Source organism: Delphinus delphis, chromosome 10 (assembly GCF_949987515.2).
Source record: "Delphinus delphis chromosome 10, mDelDel1.2, whole genome shotgun sequence".
NCBI classification, from domain to species: domain Eukaryota; kingdom Metazoa; phylum Chordata; class Mammalia; order Artiodactyla; family Delphinidae; genus Delphinus; species Delphinus delphis.
The window spans coordinates 67,224,102-67,249,623 of NC_082692.2; the positions used below are offsets into that span (position 1 = coordinate 67,224,102).

The following is a 25,522-nucleotide window of genomic DNA, read 5'->3' on the forward strand; positions in this document are numbered from 1 at the left end:
TTTTAAACAGGATGTGGATAGCAGAGATTCAGTGGTAAAAGTGAAAATTTGACTTTGCAAATGTAGTATTAACTTCAGTTATTGAGAAAATTTGCCCTTGATGGTTAATTACATTTATAAAATAACCTGTGTATATCATTTATATATCAGATTAATTTTGTGTTTTTTTATTTGAATATGGTATGGAGTATTTTATGATATTCATGTAAAGTGGTCCTCTGCTCGTTACATTAAAAAAAAAGAAACGCCAATTTTTCTTTCTTTGTGATACCTGAAAATTTGGGGGAAAAGACCATTGATCTTAGAGTTTTGTTGTCTTAGGAGAGCAAGTTCTCAAACTTACTCTTAAAAATTATTGAAGACCCCAAAGAACTTTTGTTTATATTGGTTATATTGGTCAATATATGCTGTATTAGAAATTAAAACTGAGAAATAAAAAAATATTAATTCATTTAAAAATAATAAAATAATTATGTTAGCATAAATAACCTTTTAAATGAAAAATAACTATATTTTCCAAAACAAAAAAATTAGAAGGGTATCATTGTTTTACACATTCGAAAATTTGAAAATGTCTGAGTAGAGGCAGCTAGATTCTCAGATCTGGTTCTGCATTTAGCCTGTTGTGACTTACTGTTTTGTTGTTGACTTATTGTATTGTTAAAGTACATGAAGAATGTAGTTGGAGAAGGGAGGAGTGTTTTAATATCCTTTTCAGATAACTGTGGGTATTCTTTGTTTTATTTATTTTTTATTTTTGGCTGCTTTTGGGTCTTCGTTGCTGCATGCGGGCTTTCTCTAGTTGCAGTGAGCGGGGGCTACTCTTCGTTGCGGTGCATGGGCTTCTCGTTGCGGTGGCTTCTCTTGTTGCGGAGCATGGGCTCTAGGGATGCGGGCTCAGTAGTTGTGGCTCACGGGCTCTAGAGCGCAGGCTCAGTAGTTGTGGCGCATGGGCTTAGTTGCTCTGCAGCATGTGGGATCTTCCCGGACCAGGGCTCGAACCCGTGTCCCCTGCATTGGCAGGCAGATTCTCAACCACTGCGCCACCACGGAAGCCCCACTGTGGGTATTCTTTGGTACTATACCGAAACGCCGAAAAATGGTAGTTTCTTCAAGGTTAATTGTTACAGAGACTTTGAAACCATATCAAGGAACTTTTTGTATTCTGTTACATTAAAATCCATTGGTCTATCTTGCACTTTGAATGGCTCTTTAACCCATGCATGATTTTGACTTTCTGGCTCCCTTGAAAGGGTCTTGAGGACCCTCAGGACCTGAGGGAACCACCCTTTAAAAACTGCTGTCATAGAATCTGGAAGGGGTCTTAAAGATGAACTCAGGCCCATCTTTCTTCTAGGCTGGAGTAAGAGGGGTAATGGAAGTTGTGGGAGGACTGATATGCCCAAGGTAATGCAGCTAGTTTCCCATTGAGCTGTGACTATAATTTAGGTTTCTTGACTGATTCTTTAAACTTGGCTTCAGTACCTCTGCTGTGCTTGGTGCTGGCCTCACTGCATTGCGTTTTGGGAGTTGTCTCCTGTGGCCCTGCTCCTTGGAGTCTTGAATGTTTGTTCACCTTTCCTTCCTTATTTTGTCTTAATTTTCTAATTGCCAAAAGTCTCTTTAGGTTTCTGAATAAAATATTTTGATCTCTTGTCAGTTTAGCTCTGTGGCTGCTTATGTGTATTAAATGTGTTTTTAAGTAACTGAAAGATAGTCAAAAGGCATTTAGGCTACGTGGAAGTTTGAAGTACACATCAGGTCTTTATCTTGCACAAGAAAGGTGTTTTGAAATAACTTTAGAGCTCCACAGTCGATCTCTCACAGCAGATTGGAAGAATCTTGTAGATACCCAGGCAGTACTAATATATATGAACTGAACTCTTTTTCCCCTTTGAATTATGTAAATTCTTTGACTAATGGGTTTCTTTGAAGGGGTGTTGCTTAAAGTTTTGGGCTGAATGTTTTCATGCTCTGAAAACTTTCCTCCCCTTGTAAATTAGCATAAGTGCATGGTTTTGTTTATATTCTTAATGGAAAAAAGGTGTGAGTGGCAGTTGCTGTTGAATTGCTTTGAGATCATTTGAGGAAATTTAGTATTACTCAAGGTCACCAAAATTAATGAGGACATGGCAGTTTGGAATGGATTGTTTTTATCAAAGGCAGGATCAGGATGCTGCTGAGGAACACAAAGACATCTCTGAAATTTCACAGGCTGCCCTGCAATGGTGAAGCAGTGTGTGATTGCATTTTTCAGTGTGGACTCTCCAGGCTTGGGCTGCTTTGTGAACAAAGGCTTTGTGTGTGTGTGTGTGTGTGTGTGTGTGTGTGTGTGTGTGTGTGTGTGTGTGTGTGTGTGTGTGTGTGTGTTTAATTTTTTAGTATTAGTTGTTTTATTTGTTTTTTTATACTGCAGGTTCTTCTTATTAGTCATCAGTTTTATGCATATCAATGTATACATGTCAATCCCAGTCGCCCAATTCAGCACACCACCATCCCCACCCCACCGCAGTTTTCCCCCCTTGGTGTCCTTACGTTTGTTCTCTACATCTGTGTCTCAATTTCTGCCCTGCAAACTGGTTCATCTGTACCATTTTTCTAGGTTCCACATACATGTGTTAATATACAATATTTGTTTTTCTCTTTCTGACTTACTTCACTCTGTATGACAGTCTCTAGATCCATCCATGTCTCAACAAATGACTCAATTTCGTTCCTTTTTTGGCTGAGTAATATTCCATTGTATATATGTACCACATCTTCTTTATCCTTTCGTCTGTCGATGGGCATTTAGGTTGCTTCCATGACCTGGCTATTGTAAATAGTGCTGCAATGAACATTGGGGTGCATGTGTCTTTCTGAATTATGGTTTTCTCTGGGTATATGCTCAGTAGTCGGATTGCTGGATCATATGGTAATTCTGTTTTTAGTTTTTTAAGGAACCTCCATACTGTTCTCCATAATGACTGTATCAATTTACATTCGGACCAACAGTGCAAGAGGGTTCCCTTTTCTCCACACCCTCTCCAGCATTTGTCGTTTGTAGATTTTCTGATGATGCCTTTTTTTTTTTTTTTTTTTTGCGGTACGCGGGCCTCTCACTGCTGTGGCCTCTCCCGTTGAGGAGCACAGGCTCTGGACGTGCAAGCTCAGCAGCCATGGTTCATGGGCCCAGCCGCTCTGTGGCACATGGGATCTTCCCAGACCGGGGCACGAACCCATGTCCCCTGCATCGGCAGGCGGACTCTCAACCACTGCGCCACCAGGGAAGCCCCCTCATTGTAGTTTTGATTTGCATTTCTCTAATAATTAGTGATGTTGAGCAGCTTTTCATGTGCTTTTTGGCCATCTGTATGTCTTCTTTGGAGAAATGTCTATTTAGATCTTCTGCCCATTTTTTGGATTGGGTTGTTTGTTTCTTTAATATTGAGCTGCATGAGCTGTTTATATATTTTGGAGATTAATCCTTTGTCCCTTGATTCGTTTGCAAATATTTTCTCCCATTCTGAGGGTTGTCTTTTCGTCTTGTTTATGGTTTCCTTTGCTGTGCAAAAGCTTTGAAGTTTCATTAGGTCCCATTTGTTTATTTTTGTTTTTATTTCCATTACTCTAGGAGGTGGATCAAAAAAGACCTTGCTGTGATTTATGTCAAAGAGTGTTCTTCCTATGTTTTCCTCTAAGAGTTTTATAGTGTCCGGTCTCACATTTCGGTCTCGAATCCATTTTGAGTTTATTTTTGTGTATGGTGTTAGGGAGTGTTCTAATTTCATTCTTTTACATGTAGCTCTCCAGTTTTCCCAGCACCACTTATTGAAGAGACTGTCTTTTCTCCATTGTATATGCTTGCCTCCTTTGTCATAGATTAGTTGACCATAGGTGCATGGGTTTATCTCTGGGCTTTCTATCTTGTTCCATTGATCTATGTTTCTGTTTTTGTGCCAGTACCATATTGTCTTGATTACTGTAGCTTTGTAGTATAGTCTGAAGTCAGGGAGTCTGATGTAAGGTTAGATTGTTTATTTGAGAGTTTTCTTGTTTCTTGAAGTAGACTTGTATAGCTATAAACTTCCCTCTTAGAACTGCTTTTGCTGCATCCCGTAGGTTTTGGATCGTCGTGTTTTCATTGTAATTTGTCTCTAGGTATTTTTTGATTTCCTCTTTGATTTCTTCAGTGATCTCTTGGTTATTTAGTAACGTACTGTTTAGCCTCCATGTGTTTGTGTTTTTTATGTTTTTTTCCCTGTAATTCATTTCTAATCTCATAGCGTTGTGGTCAGAAAGGTTGCTTGATATGATTTCAATTTTCTTAAATTTACTGAGGCTTGATTTGTGACCCAAGATGTGATCTATCCTGGAGAATGTTCTGTGCGCACTTGAGAAGAAAGTGTAATCTGCTGTTTTTGGATGGACTGTCCTATAAATATCAATTAAATCTATCTGGTCTCTTGTGCCATTTAAAGCTTGTATTTCCTTATTTATTGTCATTTTGGATGATCTGTCCATTGGTGTAAGTGAGGTGTTAAAGTCCCACACTATTGTGTTACTGTTGATTTTCTCTTTTATAGCTGTTAGCAGTTGCGTTATGTATTGAGGTGCTCCTATGTTGGGTGCCTATATATTTATAATTGTTATATCTTCTTCTTGGATTGATCCCTTGATCATTATGTAGTGTCCTTCCTTGTCTCTTGTAACATTGTTTATTTTAAAGTCTATTTTATCTGATATGAGTATAGCTACTCCAGCTTTCTTTTGATTTCCATTTGCATGGAATATCTTTTTCCATCCCCTCACTTTCAGTCTGTATGTGTCCCTAGTTCTGAAGTGGGTCTCTTGTAGACAGCATATATATGTGTCTTGTTTTTGTATCCATTCAGCAAGCCTGTGTCTTTTGGTTGGATCATTTAATCCATTCACGTTTAAGGTAATTATCGATATGTATGTTCCTATGACCATTTTCTTAATTGTTTTGGGTTTGTTTTTGTAGGTCCTTTTCTTCTCTTGTGTTTCCCACTTAGAGAAGTTCCTTTAGCATTTGTTGTAGAGCAACTGGTTTGGTGATGCTGAATTCTCTTAGCTTTTGCTTGTCTGTAAAGCTTTTGATTTCTCCATCAAATCTGAATGAGATCCTTGCCGGGTAAAGTAATCTTGTTTGTAGGTTCTTCCCTTTCATCACTTTAAGTATATCATGCCACTCCCTTCTGGCTTGTAGAGTTTCTGCTGAGAAGTCAGCTGTTAACCTTATGGGAGTTCCCTTGTATGTTATTTGTCATTTTTCCCTTGCTGCTTTCAATAATTTTTCTTTGTCTTTAATTTTTGCCTATTTGATTACTATGTGTCTCGGCATGTTTCTCCTTGGGTTTATCCTGTATGGGACTCGCTGCACTTCCTGGACTTGGGTGGCTATTTCCTTTCCCATGTAAGGGAAGTTTTCAACTATAATCTCTTCAAATATTTTCTCTGGTTCTTTGTCTCTCTCTTCTCCTTCTGGGACCCCTATAATGTGAATGTTGTTGCGTTTAATGTTGTCCCAGAGGTCTCTGAGGCTGTCTTCATTTCTTTTCATTCTTTTTTCTTTAGTCTGTTCTGCAGCAGTGAATTCCACCATTCTGTCTTCCAGGTCACTTATCCGTTCTTCTGCCTCAGTTATCCTGCTATTGATTCCTTCTAGTGTAGTTTTCATTTCAGATATTGTATTGTTCTTCTCTGTTTGTTCTTTAATTCTTCTGGGCCTTTGTTAAACATTTCTTGCATCTTCTCGATCTTTGCCTCCATTCTTTTTCCAAGGTTCTGGATCATCTTCAGTATCATTGTTCTGAATTATTTTTCTGGACGGTTGCCTATCTCCACTTCATTTAGTTGTTTTTCTGAGGTTTTATCTTGTTCCTTCATCTAGTATATAGCCCTTTGCCTTTTCATCTTGTCTATCTTTCTGTGAATGTGGTTTTTGTTCCACAGGCTGCAGGATTGTAGTTCTTCTTGCTTCTGCTGTCTCCCCTCTGGTGTGTGTGTGTGTGTCTTTGTGTGTTTATTTCCTCCTGTGTGTCTCCCTGCCAGGGGTTAGTCTAAGGGCCGTGCCCACATGATTAATTCTGCTGATTCTTGGTCAGGCAACACTTTACAGACAGGTGTGGTCTTTTAATTTAGCAGGGCAGAAGACCCTTTTCCTTCACTCTCAAGATTGCTTTGAGAGGCTTGACTGGGATTGGCTGTGTGTTTCCTCGTAATTATAGCCTCCTTTTAGCAATCCCAATATATTAAACTGTAGAAATTAACATATTACTTAGGGGTTGAATATTTACCTTTCAGAGTGGTTCTGTTTGGAGTTCCTTTAAATAGCTAGTTCTCCCATTTCATTAAAATAGAATTTGAGTCCCAGAATTTGCTTTGTAGGAATATAGGTCCTTATTAAGGTGCAACACACCCATGATCACTCTCCTAGTATCTCTGTGTCTTAGAGGCAGAGCTTCTCTTCACTGGAGGTTGAAGCAGTGTTTCACATGGGATGAGGAGCAAATGGGGAGATGCATTTTCTTCCTTATCAACTTTTTTCTCACGTCTGTCTATCAGTTATGCTAAGAGCTAATTTTTTGAATCAGGGCTGCCTTCCCTGTGTTCTGAAAGGCTGTGCCCACATGGAAGTGTCTGTGTGGGTGGGTGGAACCCCTTAGAGACAAAGTTTAATTGACTGTGCTGCTGCCCCCCAAGATCAGCTTTTCCTCTGCCATTTTCCCTTTGTTGCTTTTCTGAAGGTGATCAGTAACAGCAAAACCTGCCCCTTAAGTAGTTTGTATGGTTCTAAAGAGCTGAGAAAAGAATTCATTGTGTCCTCTATGTAAAGAAATTTAGTGGCTCATGGACGGGAAGGAAAGAGAAAAACCAAATTTGATGGGACTTAAGAAATCCATTACTTTCCAGTTTCTTCTCTGTTATGGGCATCTGATGGCCTGGGTACTATTTTAAAGTTTCCTCTGTTTTTAAAATGTTTTGAGAAGGGGGCTGGATCAATGTCTTTCATAGTGTAATATATGTGGTTGTTGAATGTTTAATTGATGTTTGCTTCTGTCTGTCAGGAGCTTGGGACTGAGGTTGTTTTGAAGATGTTTGTTAACTGGGGGTTTACAGGCTTTTCATTGTTATTGCTGACCTTTCAGTGATTGTTATTCTTCCATCACCACACAATTTCTTCTCTAAAATGACAGGAATTCAGATTACCTAAAGGTACTTGCTCATTAAAAATTGTTCTCTAAAAGCCACTCCATAATCAGCCAGGCTCACTGTAAGCAAAACACTTATTAAGCAGTCGAGAATGAAACAGGGGGTTTATGCTGATTATGAACATTGACTTCCAAACACAGAGTAGTTGCTGATGAATTTTCATTATACTAATATTTAGAAATAAATTTCACTTCTAAACCTGCTGATATTTAATTGGTTTATTACTTCCTTTCTAAAGCCTAATGAACTAAAGATATAGGTTTCCTTCAGAGACTTGGAATCTGCTTTGTCAGTGAATGGTAGCTCAGCATTAGTTATATTTTTATATATATATATATATATTTTTTTTTTACTACTTATTTTATTTTATTTTATTTTTGGCTGCATTGGGTCTTCGTTGCTGCATGCGGGCTTTTTCTCTGGTTGTGGCAAGCGGGGGCTACTCTTCGTTGCGGTGCACGGGCTTCTCATTGCAGTGGCTTCTCTTGTTGCGGAGCACAGGCTCTAGGCGTGCGGGCTTCAGTAGTGTGGCACATGGGCTCAGTAGTTGTGGCTCACAGGCTCTAGAGCACAGGCTCAGTAGTTTTGGTGCATGGGCTTAGTTGCTCCACGGCATGTGGGATCTTCCCGGACCAGGGCTCGAACCCGTGTCCCCTGCATTGGCAGGCGGTCTTAAGCACTGCAACACCAGGGAAATCCAGCATTATTTATATTAATATTTATTTGTGGATCACTTTTCTTCCCTGTACCTTAATGCCGTTTGTAAATGTTTTTGGAAGTGTGTTGTTAATGCAAAAATTTGAATTTTATTTCAGCGGCCATGGCTCACAGGCCCAGACACTCTGCGGCATGTGGGATCTTCCCAGACTGGGGTGGTACAAACCCGTGTCCCCTGCATCGGCAGGCGGACTCTCAACCACTGCGCCACCAGGGAAGCCCTAACTGAGCAGTCTTAAACTTAAATTCCAGTTTTCCAAAATTCTAAAGGATCCAGTTTGCTTTGTTTTGTTTCTGTTTCTGTTCGGAAGAACATAGAAATTCTGTTTCAAATTGTGTCTGGACCTTAATAAGAGATTCCAGTTCTGGAATAGTATTTGTGTTGAATAATTAGAGACTTGTGTTTCCTTCTTTTTTTTAATTTTGGGAGATGAGAGGAATTTTAGGATGACCTGATTCTGGATGTGGTTGTCTACAACAGTTTGTCTTATAAAGGATTATTTATCTTGTGCCCTTCTCCCCCACATTTTATTATTAAAATAAAACAAGTATACCAAAAAATTGAAAGAATTGTTGAATCTTCATGTTAATATTTTGCAATATTTGCTTTGTCACAAAACAGTCCGTCTAACTTTCTTTGTCTTGTTTTTTCTTTCCACTCAAGAAGAAATGATCTTGCTAATATAGTAAAGTGGAGAGAGAAACAGACAGACATGCATAGTGCCTGACACATAGTAAATGTAATAGAGCTGGTTGGCAAGAGAGAGAGCGAATATGAATGAATGAATAGGACATGCTTCTAGGTTTAGGATACAAAGAAGCAATTCCCAGCTAAATCCCTGCCATTAGGGCCTTACTGTTGGGTCAGGAGGTGAGAAACCAAAGAAGGCAAACACTTTGCCAGGTAGCTCATATGAAGCCTTTGGTGAAGGTCAGCATGGTTAGCATGGCTACTGGAGTTCAGAAGAGGGAATATGATCCCAGAAGACTGGGGCAGTTGACAAAGGCTTCTTGGAAGAAATGGAGGTGGAACTGGGCCAAGAGGTAGGGCAGAGCCTGAGAACAGAGATGTGGGCACAGGGGTATTCTTGAGCCACGGGGAGCCTGAGGCTACCTATGTATTTGGGAGGAGTGACAGTGTGATAAATAGCCAGTTGCCTGTAAGCGCTTTATTCAGGTGATTGGAGAGTGGACCATCTTCCTTGTAGTGCTCCAAGGCAGGGCCCACTTCTTATTCCCTGAGCACTCCCAGTTACTCCTGCTCCAGGGCTCCGCCTTTGCTGCTCACTCTGCCTGGACTCAGTCCCTCCAGATGTCTGTGTGGCTCCCTCTTCCTTCTGGCCTCTGCTCAGTGAGAACTTCCCTGTTCCCCCTCTATAAAATAACAGCTCCTTCTGGCACACACTAGCCAACTAACACCCTCTAACATACTTTTTTCTTCTTTCTACTGTGTCCCCAAAGCCTAGTACAGTGCCTGTGATTATATATACATGTATATGTATATATAGAGATATAAAGAGTTGGTGCTCAGGGAACAGTTGATGCATGAAGGAACGAACAAATGGGAATTCTGAGGTGTATAGGGCGTTTGGGCAAGAAAATATCTTAAAGGGACCAAAGAAGCAGCTAAGAGAAGCTTGAGCTGGGCAGAGAGTCACCAAAATATGTCTTACGGCCAGTGCCCTTGTGGGGAAGGTTGAGATTTGGGTATGGTTAGCTGACCTGCTTAGAGAAGCTCCCAGGGAATTCATCCTTGACATTTTCTCTTTGAAAAATTCATGCTCCTAAGTGAAGCCTTTGGTGATTCTGATGCCTCTTGTGCTCCTCCTAGGATCCCTGCAGTGGACCATGAGACGGTAATGTCCACTGAGGACCTCTGGGAGCCATGTCAGACGAATCCGCCTCAGGGAGCGATCCAGACCTGGACCCAGACGTGGAGCTGGAGGATGCGGAAGAGGAGGAGGAGGAGGAGGAGGAGGTGGCAGTGGAGGAGCATGGCAGGGGTGACGAGGAAGACCTGCTGGATGGTGAGTGACTCTAGTGAGTGACAGAGGTTGCCTTATCTTTATTCTAATAGAATTTTTGCTGAGACAACTTGGTGTTGGCAGTTGGATTTCTTAGGTCATCATCCATCATGAGAAGGCAAAGACTGGAACATAGCAACAATGAACTCATATGCTCTTCCCCAGGAAATAATTTGTTGTTCCTCTATATAAGCCTCACTTTAGTGCTGGAAGGACCTTTAGTATTCACCTTGTCTTTGATGATGTGCAGACTTAGGTCTAAAGATTTGAGACTGGAGCATGCTTGTTCAAGTCATGGAGGGAGTCAGTGGCAGAGTTCCTGTGGTGAGACAAAGAGGTGGTCTGGTGGTCACGGACCCATCAGGTGGCCACAGATGGGTGTGAGGATAACCGTGAGTGGTCTGTGAGTTTCCTAAGTTACATTCACAGTCTTGCTTCTGTGAAGATGAGGAAGTTATCTGAGGAGAGATTATTAGAGGGGTTCACAATTCCGGAAAGCTTATTGCATCTCCTGCAGGGCTGCTCTGCCTCCTAGCTACTTCAAGTGACTATAAATTGCTCCTACTGGGAGAGAACTGCCCCTCTGTAGCTGGTGGACCCCTTCTGGGCTCCTATTTGGTTTGCTTGGCTCACCCTTCCTTTGTCCCCAACTTGCTGAAGTGGCATTGGACTTTTCCTTTTCATCATTAGTCTAATGTTAGGTCATCTGGCCAGCCACACAGCTTCTCAATTAATTCTAACCTTTCATGGCATAGGATTTGGTTGTTTGTAAGCTTCCTGTTGACCTAGGAATAAAGTTTTTGTCTTTTTATAACACACCAGTATTCAGTTTTATACCTGAACATTGCACTAGATCGTCGTTGCTTGGATCTTCAGGAGCCTAGGAAGATGCATTCCTGCCATTCTCCAGATTCCAGGAGAATGAGCATCTGTCCTCTTCGTTTGCTGATGTTACTGTCTTCAGTTCTCATTCATCCTAACAGCTGCCATATGGTTCAGGGATCAATTTTCTGTCATTTAAACTGTCTAGAGGTCTCTGCCCCATTTCCAGTTTACCTCTGGCAGGAAATTACCATTTCACTCCCCCACCCCCCACAACAGCATCTTCTGCTATCCACTGCCAGCTTGTTCAGCTGGAGTCTCCCCACAGCTAGTTCTGCAGTTCCCGTCTATATAGTAGAATGAGTAGAAATAACAGAAGATAGTGATGTGAGGGTATATCATCAGACTGTCTTGCTTGCCTCTCATGGTTCTTTTTTTTAAAAATAAATTTATTTATTTTATTTATTTTTGTCTGCGTTGGGTCTTTGTTGCTGCGTACGGGCTTTCTCTAGTTGTGGCGAGCGGGGGCTACTCTGCGTTGCGGTGCACGGGCTTCTCATTGTGGTGGCTTTCTTGTTGCGGAGCACGGACTCTAGGCGTGCGGGCTTCAGTAGTTGTGGCACGCAGGCTCTAGAGCACAGGCTTAGTAGTTGTGGTGCACCGACTTAGTTGCTCCCTGGCATGTGGGATCTTCCCGGACCAGGGATTGAGCCTGTGTTCCCTGTATTCGCGGGTGGATTCTTAACCACTACGCCACCAGGGAAGTCTGCTACCCTTATTCTTATGGAGTTTGCAAGGAAAAGCCAGATGTCCCACTTCTTTTCCTCTGGTATAAATGGAGCCATATAGTATATTCATTCTCTTTCTGGGAGTCTGACTTCTTTCACTCGGCATAATTATTTTAAGATTCATCCATGTGTGGGACTTCCCTGGTGGCACAGTGGTTAAGAATCCGCCTGCCAACGCAGGGGACACAGGTTCGAGCCCTGGTCCAGGAAGATCCCACATGCCATGGAGCAACTAAGCCCGTGCACCACAACTACTGAGCCTGCGCTCTAGAGCCCGTACACCACAACTACTGAAGCCCGCGTGCCTAGAGTCCGTGCTCCGCAACAAGAGAAGCCACCACAATGAGAAGCACGCGCACTGCAATGAAGAGTAGCCCCTGCTCGCCACAACTAGAGAAAGCCTGCAAGCAGCAATGAAGACCCAATGAAGCCCAAAATAAATAAATCTATAAAAAAAAAAGATTCATCCACATGTATATATCAATTGTTCATTTGTCTTCATTGCTGAGTAGTATTCTATTGTATAGGTATACCCCAATTTGTTTATCCATTCCCTGGGTTTCTTTCTTTTGGGGGGGGAGTTCCTTTTTTTCTTTTGTTTTGTTAATACAAATAAAGCCACTATGAACATTCATGTATAAGCCTTTGTATTGACATGTGCTTTTATTTTGCTTGGATAACAGATTCTGTCATCTCTATTGGCTATCCAAGTCATGGGGGACAATGGAATCAGAACTAAGAATAGAACCTGTTTATGTTTTGCTAGAGACCTCCCTTTAGATGAACCATTAACATCCAGCAAATCAGATTATTCATCTATCCGTGAATCCAAGTGACTATTCTCCAGCCCATAGACCACCGTTTATTTACAAGACTATCAGAGTAGACTTGGTCACATTCATTATCTGAAATCAAGGTCTTGTTAGAAAGGTACCTAACAGAGTCTGTTAGGAGTCAAATTTGCATAAAAAGCTATGTAGCCCAGTATTAGTGCCTAAAAGAATGGCAGGTCTCAAAAGAGCATGGGGCACCAGGAGAACAATACAGTATGTGAGAGTGGCAAGGGAAAGGAATGCATTCAGTAATTCAGTAATATTTATTGAGCTTCTACTCTTTGACTAGGCATGGTCATGGGCATTGGGAATACAGCAGGGGATAAAAATGCCTCTCCTCATGGGATTTTCATTTTAGTAGGTTGAGACATGATAAATAAGTACATAAACAGTATGTCAGAAGGTGTTAAGTGCTATGAAGAAAGGGGAACTGGGTAAGGTATGAATGTGGGATGATGCTTTTTTATGTCGACTGGTCAAGAAAGACTTTACTTGATTAGGTGACTTTTGAGTTGAGCCATGGAGGAAATAAGGGAGCTAGCCTGGTGGTTGTCTAGAGAAAGAGCATTCCAGGCAGATAGGATAACAAGAGCAAATATCCAAAGGCAGGAGCTTTCTTGGTGTGTGGAGAAAACAGCAAGGAGCCAGGGTAGCTGAAGCAGAGTGTACCAGGCTGAGGGTGGTAGAAGAGAGGCCGTGGGGTCAGACTGTGTGGGGTCTTATTCTGTGAGGTGGGAGCCATTAGAGGGTTTAAACGGAGGAAAGATCTCACTGGATGATATGTAAGGAACAGGCTGTGAAGGAGCTGAGGGCAAAAGCAGGCAGGTCAATTAGGAGGATACTGCAAAATTCCAGGCAGGAGGGATGGTGGCTTGGTGGAGGTGGTAGAAGTAGTTGGATTCTGGATATGTTTTGAAGATGGAGCCAATAGAATTTGTTAATGAAAGAGATATAGATTGTGTCAGAGTAAGAGGGAAGGTAAGGATGGATTCCAAGTTTTTATTGAACAACTTGAAGATGCCATTTTCTAAGCTTAGGAAGATGAGGGGAGAGGTACAGATTGGGGACAGAGAGGAGTTCGGTTTTGAAGACATGTTAAGTTTGACATGTCTTATGCCTCCAAGTTGAGATGTCCAGAGGGCAGTTGACTATCAAATTGAAGTTCACGGGAGAACTCTACATTGGAGGTTAAAAAGTGGGATATATCTGTATATGAATGGTACTTAAATCACAGGACAGGATAAGATTATTCCAGGAATAAGAGAAATTAAAGAGAAGTGGTCTGAACAACTAAGCACTTGGCAGCAGAGGCAGGGAAGGAATGAGGATGATCTAGGAAAGAAGATTGAGAAGAAATGGTCACTGAGGTAATAGGAGACCCAAGAGAAAAGTGTTATGGAAGCCAGGTAGGAAAAAAAAATCATTTCAAGGAGGAAGTGATCAACCGTGTTAGTTAAAGGCAACCAATAGTCCTGGTAGTATGAGGACTAAGAATTGACCGTTGGATTTAGCAGTGTGGGGGTCCTTGGTGGCCTTGATCAATTTCAGTGCAATGATAGGGACTCAAAGAAGAACAGGTGGAAAACAGGTTTTATCTTTTTAACTTTTTGCCAGTGGGACTGATCAGGTAGGGAGGGAGAAATTGATGGTGCAGGAGAGATTGGGGGCAGTCCACACTGGCTAAAGCCAAGCTGTTAACTGTGGTCTGGGAAAGCCTTTGCCTAAGCACTTTAGTGTATGATAGAGAGAGGAACACCCCACAAGACAAGGCAACCATCTTCATCTAAATTTTGTGATCTTGGGCAAGTCCTTGATGAGCCTTTAGGTTCTTTTCCACAAAATGAAAAGTCTGCAACCTGAATTCTAGATCTGTTGTTCTCTTGTTCTGGATGAAGACAGGGAAGAATGGGCATGTTTTTAGGAACAAAAAGGAATCACCAAAACAAAAGGGCTATGAATCAGCGGGGGAAGCAGTTAGACCTGTGACCGAATGCACTAAGACAGGCAAGACAGTGTTAATAGCATTCCATTGCATTTCAGCATTTTGTTCTCAACATAGAGGAAAAGCAGCATTCCTTAAATTACAGATTCAAGCCAGATCTTTTTTTTTTTTTCGGCTGCGCCACACAGCATGCGGGATCTTAGTTCCCAGATCAAACCCATGCCCCCTGCAGTGGAAGTGTGGAGTCCCAACCACTGGACTGCAGGATCTCCCTCAAGCCAAATCTTTTTCTTTTTATTCTGTATTTCTCTCTTCCTTCTCCTCTTCCCCAGAAACTTGTGTCACTTTTTCCTGAGACAACTTGAATATCTGTTGTTGGACTGATTTTTCAGAATAGTGTATGTCAGAGTTTAGGGTGACCTCCATGTTAGAAATGAAGTAGTGCTGATTTTGATAATTGTTCCTGTCCTCCTTTTCTGTGTGCTAGGGTTAGGGAAACAAAGGGGCAGAGAGTTTGGGTGCGCTGGGGGCCGAAGATTGTTTTATAAACCTGCATCAGAAGAGCATGTCAGACATTGACCCAGTTGTTCAGAGTGACTTTTTTTTTTTAATACATGTTACATTTTATTTTATTTATCTTTTTTGGCTGCATCGGGTCTTAGTTGCGGCACGTGGGATCTTTGTTGCAGCATGCAGGATCTTTCGTTGTGGTACGCGGGCTCTTAATTGCAGTGTGCAGGCCTCTCTCTAGTTGTGGCGCGTGCACTCCAGAGCACGTGGGCTCTGTAGTTTGCAGGATGCAGCCTCTTTAGTTGAGGCATGCGGGCTCAGTAGTTGCAGTGCACGGGCTTAGTTGCCCCGTGGCATGTGGGATCTTAGTTCCCCAACCAGGGATGGAACCTGCGTCCCCTTTATTGGAACGTGGATTTTTAATCACTGGAACACCAGGGAAGTCCCCAGAGTGAATTGTAGGGCCTTTAACATTCCTTCCCAACAATCCAGGGAGTGGGAGTATCTGATTGTGGTTTTAATTCGTATTTCCCTAATTACTTAAGGTGAGCTCTTTTCCACATGTTTATGATCATTTTCACTTTTGTGAAGTGCCTGAACTCATGTTTTTGACCATTTTTCTTTCTTCCACAAATTTCTTATTGATTTATAGGAATTCTGTATATCTGGATGTGAGTCTTTTTAATACACACACACACACACACACACACACACACACAGCTTTCCCATTTATATTGCTTGATTTTTCACTCTCTTAGTTGTGTATTTTTTGCAGTTTTATAATCTTTTTTAGATTGTATTTTTGATGATCTATAGATGTTTTAATTTTAACGAAGTCAAATTTATCATTTTTTTCCCTTTATGTTTAGTGCTTTTTGGGCTTTGTTTAAGAAATATTTGTCTACCTCAAGGTCATGAAGATATTCTCCTGTTATCTTCTAGAAGCTTTAATGTTTTACCTTCACATTTAGGTCTAGGATCCATCTGGAATTGATTTTTTTTTTTTTTTTTTTTTTTTTTTGCGGTACGTGGGCCTCTCACTGCTGTGGCCTCTCCCGCTGCGGAGCACAGGCTCCGGACGCGCAGGCTCAGCGGCCGTGGCTCACGGGCCCATCTGCTCCATGGCATGTGGAATCCTCCCGGACCAGGGCACAAACCCGTGTCCCCTGCATCGGCAGGCGGACTCTCAACCACTGCACCACCAGGGAAGCCCTGGAATTGATTTTTGTGTGGTGTGAGGTAGGGGTCAAGCTTCATCACCCCCCCACCTCCACCGATATGATTATCTAATTGATCCAGTATTCTGCATTACCTTTTTGTTTTACCCTTTGTTGTAAACGAAGGCACAGTACATATGTGGTTCTGTTTCTGAACTCTATTTTCTTCCCTCATAACTTTCAGCGAAATGGGAGTAGAGGAGAGATTGTGCAGGGTGGTGGCTAAGAGCATGGACTCTGGAGCCAGATCAACCACCTGAGTTCAAATCCTGTCTTTACTGCTTATAGCTTTGTGAAACAAGTTTTTTCATCTGTAAAATGGGAATATATGTAGTATCATCTACTTAATAGGGCAGTTTCGAGGACTGAATGGGTAATATTTGTAACATGAATAAATGTAGCTGAAGGATAACAAGCATTGCTGGTGAGCTGGGCCCCAGTGCTTTTGGGAGCAGAGCTAGTGACTAGAGCAGTTTTGGATGGACTTGGGCATGACTGGGCATGGGGTAGGGTCCATATCTAGCAGGGCTCACCACAGACCTGTGCTGGGACTACAGCTATTCCCCAGTTGCTGTGCCTGCCCTGACTTCGGAGTTACCCAGCAACCCTCCTGAAGAGAAGGTTTTTCAGTATTGTTTTAATCATCTTCTGAAGTCTTCAAATAATCTTTGGTCCAGTATAGAATACAGAAGCATAATGTGCCAGGTTTGAATGAAGTTCCGTAAACAGCATACCAAGAGAGACAGCAGCAGCTATTAATTTTCTCTCTGCAGCTATATTGATAGGCACTACAGCTTAGCAGTTGGGCACATACTAAAATAAAAAGGAAGAAACCTAGAGAGGGCTTTCTGGACGCTAACCTTTAAGCAGAGACCCAAAAGAGAGTATAGGTTAGAATTGTCATTAGAATCTAAAACATAACTGTTAGATGAAGAAATGGGGAAAGATGGACACAGCCTCAGCCAAGGCCTAGAGACCTTGAGAGCACTGTGCTTTTGAGGCTAGAGAGCAGGGAGTGGAAGGTGTGTCGGTGCAGGTGGTTGGAGGGAGGTACTTGCTGGTCAGAAAGAAGGCTGGATACTAGCAATCAGAAAAAGCCTTAAGCATTTTAGATTTTATCCTAAGGGTAGAAGGAACATTTTAAGGTATTTTAGAAGATCCTGGGTGGGTGGAGACTGTGACATGATCAGATTCAGAAAGCTCTCTTTCTGCAGCAAGCAGCATGGATTGGAGGGGGAGTCATCAGAAGGCGGCAGGGTGACCCTTTGGAGGCTTGTGCCAGAATCCAGACCAGGTAGTACAGTGGTATGGAGAGAAGTAGAGTGGGATATTTAGGTAATTTCTTCAGGCACAGAATTTGTGATTGAACATGAGGAGATGAGAGGTTTTCTCCTTGATGGTGATCATATATGGTAGAGGTCTATAAAGTTTCCTTGTGGGATGTAAGGTCCTGGTAGAGCCACTGCTGAATGCTCTTCCAGCTTAGAAATGTTGTACTTACGTTCCAGCCACTCTTTTAATCCAGAAGCAAAGACGCAGTGTGCTCTCAGATAGATGCATATTTTCTTTGCATTTTCTGTGGCCCTAAGGAAAAGATTTGTTTTATATCTAATGTGGTCAGTCAGAAAGGGCTTTACCTGTCTTTCTCTGACCAGAATTTACTCTCCAGCCTTTTGCATTCATAGAGTTAACATTTAAGGTTTCAATTAATGAGACAATTCAGGAGGTCGGTGACATGCAATCGTTTATTATTTTGCCAAGGCATGACTTTAAATGATGCTCTCTGGGGTATGGGAACTGATAATTGAGCCCTGCCCTCCACGGCATCTGCTCCTCAACCTACCTTGTTTTCTGCTCTCAAATCAGAAATTCTTATCCTCAGTAAGAGTCTGAAGGGATCATTTAACTGTTTCAGTTATATGTGAATGCATTTTGTGGAGGAAATGTTGTGCTGGAGGTATCTTTCTTCTCTCTTGCCTCCTGTGCTTTCCCAGAATGATATCTGATGCTCTGCTTGTGAAACCCTAGTCTTTGTGTACAGCCCTTTCTCAACTACTGAATCCTCCTGGGAATTGTGTGTGTGTGTGTGTGTGTGTGTGTGTGTGTGTGTGTGTGTGCGTGTGTTTTGTGGTCGTAGCCTCAGTGCTTCAAAGCGTTCATCAGAAAAAATAAACTGAGTTGTGTTGATTTCCCCCCCCCATACAGGTTACTAGCATGCTTTTGTTTGTTCATAGGACCAGTGTTACTGTCTTCTACTCTCTTAGGTTAACAGATACAACAGTAACCAATTTTGGAAGACTATCACCTTAGTGTGTGTACCCAAGTCCTTTCTTAAATAAAAGCAGCAGAATTTGAGCTGTTGGTGTTACTCTTTCCCCATCCCCTCTTAAAAGGGACAGCATTTGTGCCCTCCTAGTTTCCTCTTGCTTGTTGTGGACACCCTTACATGGGGCCCTAGTGAAGTTTGCATGTTTTGCAAAGATTTGTATGTTATTCTGTGCTTCCATCACCATTTAAAATGGATTTTCAGGTGGGAGAGTATGGAGCTTTACTTGCCTGAGCTCCAGAGGGAAGGGCTACAATCCCCCGAAGCTGCAAGCAGGCTTGTTCTCTTCATTCCTCTCTTAAAATCTTCCCTTTGCGGGTGCAGAGGTCCTGTTAATTCTAGCCTCCTTGAGAGAGGCTGCCAGTTGGAGCCCTCAAGAAGAGCAGGAAGCCCAGCATAGATTGACATGGCCCTTGAACTAGCGCCAGCCCCGACACCTCTCTCAAGCAGTTGCAGCATCCGGTACCACTTTACTCCCTGTAGTGCTGAATGGCAGGTGGTGAAAGCACTAGCTCTTTAGTGATTCTGAAGTTTCTAGGAATAATTTGCTTGAGTTTTTAATCTATTTTTATTTCTCCCATATTTGGATCACTCATACTTCGGGAAACAAGCAAAAAATATTTCATTGCTTCTGTCTTCCCATTCATATCCCTAGCCTATTTCTTTTTTTTAATAGAGATGTAGTTGATTTGCAGTATTATATTAGTTTCAGGTATACAACACAGTGACTCAAAAATTTTATAGATTATACTCCATTTATAGTTATTATAAAATATTGGCTATATTTCCTGTACTGTACAATATATTCTTGTAGCTTATTTATTTTATATAAGAGGCTTGTACCTCTTAATCCCCTACCCCTATCTTGCCCCTCCCTTCTTGTCTCTCCCTCCTAGTAACCACTAGTTAGTTCTCTATATCTGTTTTTGTTTCTTTTTTGTTATATTCAATAGTTTCTTTTATTTTTTATATTCCACATATAAGTGATAATATATAGTGTTAGTCTTTCTCTGTCTGACTTATTTCACTAAACATTATACCTTCCAGGTGCATCCATGTTGTTGCAAATAGCAAAATTTCATTCTTTTTTATGCCTAGCCCAGTTTTTTTAAAAGATCTGTTTATTTATTTATTTTTAAATTTTTATTTATTTATTTTTATTTTTTGCTGTGTTGGGTCTTTGTTGCTGCACGCAGGCTTTCTCTAGTTGCAGCGAGCAAGGGCTACTCTTCGTTGTGGTGCGCGGGCTTCTCATTGTGGTGGCTTCTCTTGTTGCAGAGCACGGGCTCTAGGTGTGCAGGCTTTAGTAGTTGTGGCTCATGGGCTCTAGAGCATAGGCTTAGTAGTTGTGGTGCACGGGCTTAGTTGCTCCGCAGCATGTGGGATCTTCCCAGACCAGGGCTCGAACCTGTGTCCCCTGCATTGGCAGGCAGATTCTTAACCACTGTGCCACCAGGGAAATCCCCTAGCCCATTTCTTTTAAAAAAAACACACATTACTAGGGAGTTGAGAGACCCTTGGAGAACTCTTGAGGAAACAGTGACCAGCCTGTTGTCTCTTTAGTCCCTTGGCAGAGTGTAGAAGGAAGGGCTCTCCCCACCAGGAAGCTGGCTGCAGGTTGCCAGGTGCCACAGTCACCAGGTGCCTTGGGTGGTGTGTTGTTTCTCAGTGAACTGCAGTCATTTCCAGATAGGAGTTGGCTCTTTCTCCACCTTCTGTTCCTTGGGCAGCAGTAAGATTTCTCTTCCTTAATGCATGATGATGGCTAGGTGTGGGGTTGCTTGTGGAATTCTGGGGGATAGAAGGAATGGGGGAAATCAAGCTGAGTAGGTGATTCAGTATTCATGTTTGGCATAAAACCATAAAACCATTCATGTTTGGCATAAAACCATGGCATAAAACCATGTTAAGGATGATAGTGGATGTTTTCTTATGACTGATGGAATAATAAAGTTGAGTGATTAGAGAAAGCTGGGAAACACTTCAAGAACCAGCTCAAATTTCTCAAGTAACGATGTCAGTTTTGGCTATTTGTGGTGATGATGTTTTTCATATTTAAATGTTCATATTTGTAAGTGTTCATATTCTGGATATACTAATCCTTTACTATTTATATTGTTAATAGCATCTAGTCTGTAGCTTATTTCTTAACGTTGCTCACAGTGCTCTTTAATGTAAAAAAAAATCTGTAATTTCATTTTAGTCAGTTTAAGCAATCTTTCACATTGTTTGATAGTCTTTTATTTCATGAGTGAAAAAGTGAGAGGACATAGGAAAGGCATATTTTAAAGATTGGGGTGTGGTTTTCATCAGCATCTTTGGGCTTAATTTGGATTTTTAAAATTTTGATTTTGTGAAATTATTCTAGACATTACCTTGTCTGTAAGATTTTAGTGAAGCCAAGTATTCACTTTACATTTTCTCTCATTTCTTTATATCTTATTCAGAAATTAAACTAGAATCTTTCAACATTTCAGCCTTAGTCTGTCTTTTTTCCTTTGCTCAGAAGTTCCTACCTTGTGGCTGATTTGCTGAGAACTTGGTAATTCTTGCCTGTTGTTGCAGAGATGGCCAGAAATCTTCATCATCATGCTGAGCAGAGTCAAAATTAAATCTGTCTGCAGCAGAGGGCTAGAATTTCAGATGGGCTGAAAAGAGGTGTAGTTGTGTTTACAAATGACTGTTTCTTTAGTATTTTGGCCTTGATTGTGCTATAAGCAGTGATTCTCTACAGGGATTGATTTTGCCCCCAGGGAGACCTTTGGCAATGTATAGAGACATTTTTGGTTGTCACAACTGGGAAGATGCTACTAGAATCTAGTAGATGGGGGGGGGGGCTGGGATGCTGCTGAACACCCTACGATATACAGGAGAGCCTCCGACAACAAAGGATTACCCAATCCCAAATGTCCGCAGGGCCAAGATTGAGAACCCCTGTGCAGTCTTGGTATCTTTTACAAATGATTTGCAGTTGTTCCCCAGCCCTGTGAGAGCTAAGTGGAAAGCCTGGCCCTTTCTTTTCTTCATGTCTTAGGTTGTTTAATAAGTTAGTTAGAGTGATATCGGTCCCCTTGCTCTCAGATCTCACTTTAAAAGATGTGTTTAATTTAGAATTCTCTAGTGACTTTTAGCATTAATGCTGTGAAGGGTTATTTCTTCCCAAGGAGCAACTATGATGAGAATTTTTTTCCCTCTCAAACTGGCTTCTATGACTATTTTGAAGGTGAATCACATTTTGGTTTATGTGAGTTTTTAACTTTTTAAGGCTTATTGGCAAATATATTGGCTTGTCATGACATATATTGAGTCAGGGAAAGCTCGGTCCACAGAGAACATCAATATGCGCTCATAAATGATGATATATTGAAGATATTGAACATAAACATACTGAATAGGAACTGGTATACTTCGGTGGATTTTTTATTCATATGTGTTTTTCTCTAGTGGCAGTTTTTTTTAATAGAAACAAGCTCATTTTGAAAAATTCAACGTATATTTATTGAGCATCTGTTAGACAGCTGGCATTTTTGTTAGGCTTGAGGGATATAGTGGAGAATGAGATGGAAAGAATCCCTGCCTTCAAGGAGCTACAGTCTAAAAGGAGAGGTTCTTGATAAGAACCCTGTAAATAATAAAGAAAGGGAATAAGCCCCAGGGGTTGGGAGGAAGGGCCTATTTTAGCCAGTGTGTTGGTTGTGGCAGTGGTGGTAAGGCTCTCTGAGGATGTAGCATCTATGCTTCAAAGAATCAACTTATGGTTTTGCTTTTGCTCTTTAAAGTATGTTTTCCTCTGCTTTTTATTGTTTTCTTCCTACTGCTTTCTTTGGGTTTAGTTTCCTGTTCTTTTTCTAATTTTTTGAAAAGAAAATTTATTTACATCATTGATTTTCACTCTCTGTTTTTTTGGGTTTTTTTTTTGCGGTACGCGGGCCTCTCCTGTTGGGGAGCACAGGCTCTGGACGCGCAGGCTCAGCGGCCATGGCTCACGGGCCCAGCCGCTCCGCGGCATGTGGGATCTTCCCGGACCGGAGCACGAACCCGTGTCCCCTGCATCGGCAGGCGGACTCTCAACCACTGCGCTACCAGGGAAGCCCTACTGTCTGGTTTTTTTTGCTTTTGTTTTTTTGCTGCCCTTTGCCTCATGCGGGATCTTAGTTCCCCGAACAGGGATTGAACCTGTGCCCCCTATATTGGGATCATGGAGTCTTAACCTCTGGACCACTCTCTGTTACTTTTTGACATTAATTTAAGGCTATGAATTTCTTTTTAAGAATAACATAGAAATATCACACGATTTTTAAAAATCAACTTTATTATATAATTTACATAAAGTAAAGTTCACATTTTTTTACCAGTGCAGGTCGATGATTGTTGACAAATGTATGTACCCATGTTATCATCACCCTAATCAAGATACAGAAAATATCCATTTTCCCAGAAAGTTCTCTCATGCCCGTTTGTAGTCAATTTTCCAGGCAACCACTGAACTGATTTCTGTCATTATAGGTTAGCTTTGCCTGTTCTAGCATTTTATATACATGGAATTATACAATACATATTCTTTTGTCTTTGGCCTCTTGCTCAGCATAATGTCTGTGAGATTCATATGTATTGTTGCATATGATCATAGTTTGTTCTTTTTTATTGCTGAGTAGTATTCCAATTGCATGAATATATTACCCCTTGTTTATACATTTATCTGTTGGTGGACATTTAATCTTATGAATGAACCTGCTCTGAACATTCCTGTAAAGTTGATTTTTTAAAAAAATTAGAGATATGTTTTTCATTTATTTTATTTTATTTTTATTTATTTTATTTTTTTGGCTGCATCAGGTCTTTGTTGCTGTGCACAGGTTTCTCTCTTGTTGTGGCATGCAGGCTTCTCTCTAGCTGTGATATGCGGGCTCCAGGGCACGTGAGTTCTGTAGTTGTGGTGCACAGGGTCCAGAGCGCTCTCTCGTTGAGGCACGCAAGCTCAGTAGTTGTGGCATGTGGACTTAGTTGCCCCGCGGCATGTGGGATCTTAGTTCCCCAACCAGAGATCGAATCCGTGTCCCCTGCATTGGAAGGTGGATTCTTTACCGCTGGACCACCAGGGAAGTCCCTGTTTTCATTTCTTTTAGATAAAATATCAATAAGTGAATTACTGGGTCATATGGTAGGTTTATGTTTAACTTTATAAGAAACTGCCAAAATGTTTTCCAACATGACTGTACCTCTTCACACTCCTGTCAGTAGTACGTGAGAGTTCCAGGTGCCCCTCACCACAGTGAGACCAGCTACCATCCATCACCATACAAAATTGTTACAGTATTATTGACTATATTCCCTATACATGTACATTACATCCCCATGACTTATTTATTTTATAGCTGGAAGTTTGTACCTCTTAATCCCCTTCGCCTATTTCCTCTGTCTCCCCATACCCCCTCTGACAACCACCAGTTTGTTCTCTGTATCTATGAGTCTATTTCTGTTTCATTTTGTTTGTTCCTGTTTTGTTTTTTAGATTCCACATACAAGTGAAATATGGTATTTGTTTTTCTCTGACTTATTTCACTTATACCCGCCAGGTCGATCCATGTTGCAACAAATGGCAAGATTTCATTCTTTTTCATGGTTGCGCAGCATTCCCTGCCTCTGGAATCTTGTCCCTTCAACTCCTGGTTGTCTCAGCATCTCTTCAATGCCTTCAAAAGAGTTTTGTTGTTGTTTGTTTGTTTAAATTTGCTAACATATTCCTAGCTGTTCTTCGTGCCACCTTTGGTTTGCCTCACGCTATTCCGTCTTAGCTGGAAGCAGAAGCACCAAGCCAACATTAAAAAAAAAAAAAGTGTGTGTGTTTTTTTGAGATATAATTCACCACTTTAAAGTATACAATTCAGTGGGTTTTAGTATATTCACAAGGTTGTGCAACCATCTCCACTTTCTAATATCAGAACATCCTCACCACCCCAAAAAGAAACCCTGTTACCTGTAAGCAGACACTCCTATTATCCTCTCCCTCAGCCCTTGGCAACCACTGTCCTACTTTCTGTCTGTATAGATGTACCTGTTCTGTGCATTTCTGTAAATGGAATCATACAATATGCTGCCTTTTGTGTCTAACTTTAACTTAGCATAACAACTAAGTCAACTCTGCGTGTGTGGTAAAATATATGTAACGTAAAATTTAGCATTTTAGCTATTTTTAAGTGTACAATACTGTGGCATTAAGTACATTCACATTGTTGTTGCAACCATCACCACTGTCTATCACCAAAATGTTTTCATCATCCCATTCTGAAACTCTGTACCCATTAAACAATTACTCCCCATTCCCTTCTCCCCCCAGCCCTTGCGAACCTTGAGAACCACGATTCTACATTCTGTCTCTATGATTTTAACTACTGTAAGTACCTCATATAAGTGGAGTCATATAGTATTTGTCTTTTTGTGACTGGCTTATTTCACTTAACATAATGTCCTGATTTATCCATGTGGTAGCATGTGTCAGAATTTCCTTCCTTTTGTAAAGGAATAATATTCCATTGTATGTATATATCACATTTTGCTTGTCCTTTCCTCTGTCTGTGGGTACTTGAGCTGCTGTGAACGTGAATGTATAAATATTTCTTTGAGATCCTACTTTCAGTTCTTTTGAGTGTATATCTAGGAGTGGAATGGCTAGATCATATGGTAATTCTATGTTTAATTTTTTGAGGAATTGCCATACTGTTTTCCACAGCAGCTGTACCATTTTACATTCCCACCAACAGTGCATAAGGTTTCTAATTTCTCCACATCCTTGCTAACACTTGTGTTTTTAATAGTAGCTATCCTAATGGGTGTGAGATGGTATGTTATTGTAGTTTTGATTTACAGTTCACTAATGATTAGTGATGCCGAACATCTTGTCATGTGCTTTTTGGCCATTCGTATATCTTCTTTGGGGAAATGACTGTTCATATCCTTTGCCCATTTTTTAATCAGTTTTTTCTTTTGTTATTGAGTTTTAAGAGGTCTCTTTGTGTTCTGGGTATTAATCTCTTAATAAATATATAATTTGCAAATTCTATGTGTTGCCATTTCACTCTGTTCACAGTGTCTTTTTTTTTTTAATTTATTTAATTTTGGCTGCATTGG

At 41.1% G+C, this 25,522-nt stretch overlaps 1 protein-coding gene across 4 annotated transcripts in view; it reads left to right on the plus strand.

Moving 5' to 3' along the window:
• Positions 1–25,522, plus strand: part of RAD54L2 (RAD54 like 2) — an 87,481-nt gene that overhangs the window by 28,309 nt on the left and 33,650 nt on the right. For all 4 annotated transcript variants that reach the window (XM_060022596.1, XM_060022597.1, XM_060022595.1 and 1 more), the window contains one exon: positions 9,764–9,959. In XM_060022596.1, the coding sequence (XP_059878579.1) occupies positions 9,818–9,959 (142 nt within the window). In that variant the 5' untranslated portion in view covers positions 9,764–9,817. The remainder of the gene's footprint in view (positions 1–9,763; positions 9,960–25,522) is intronic.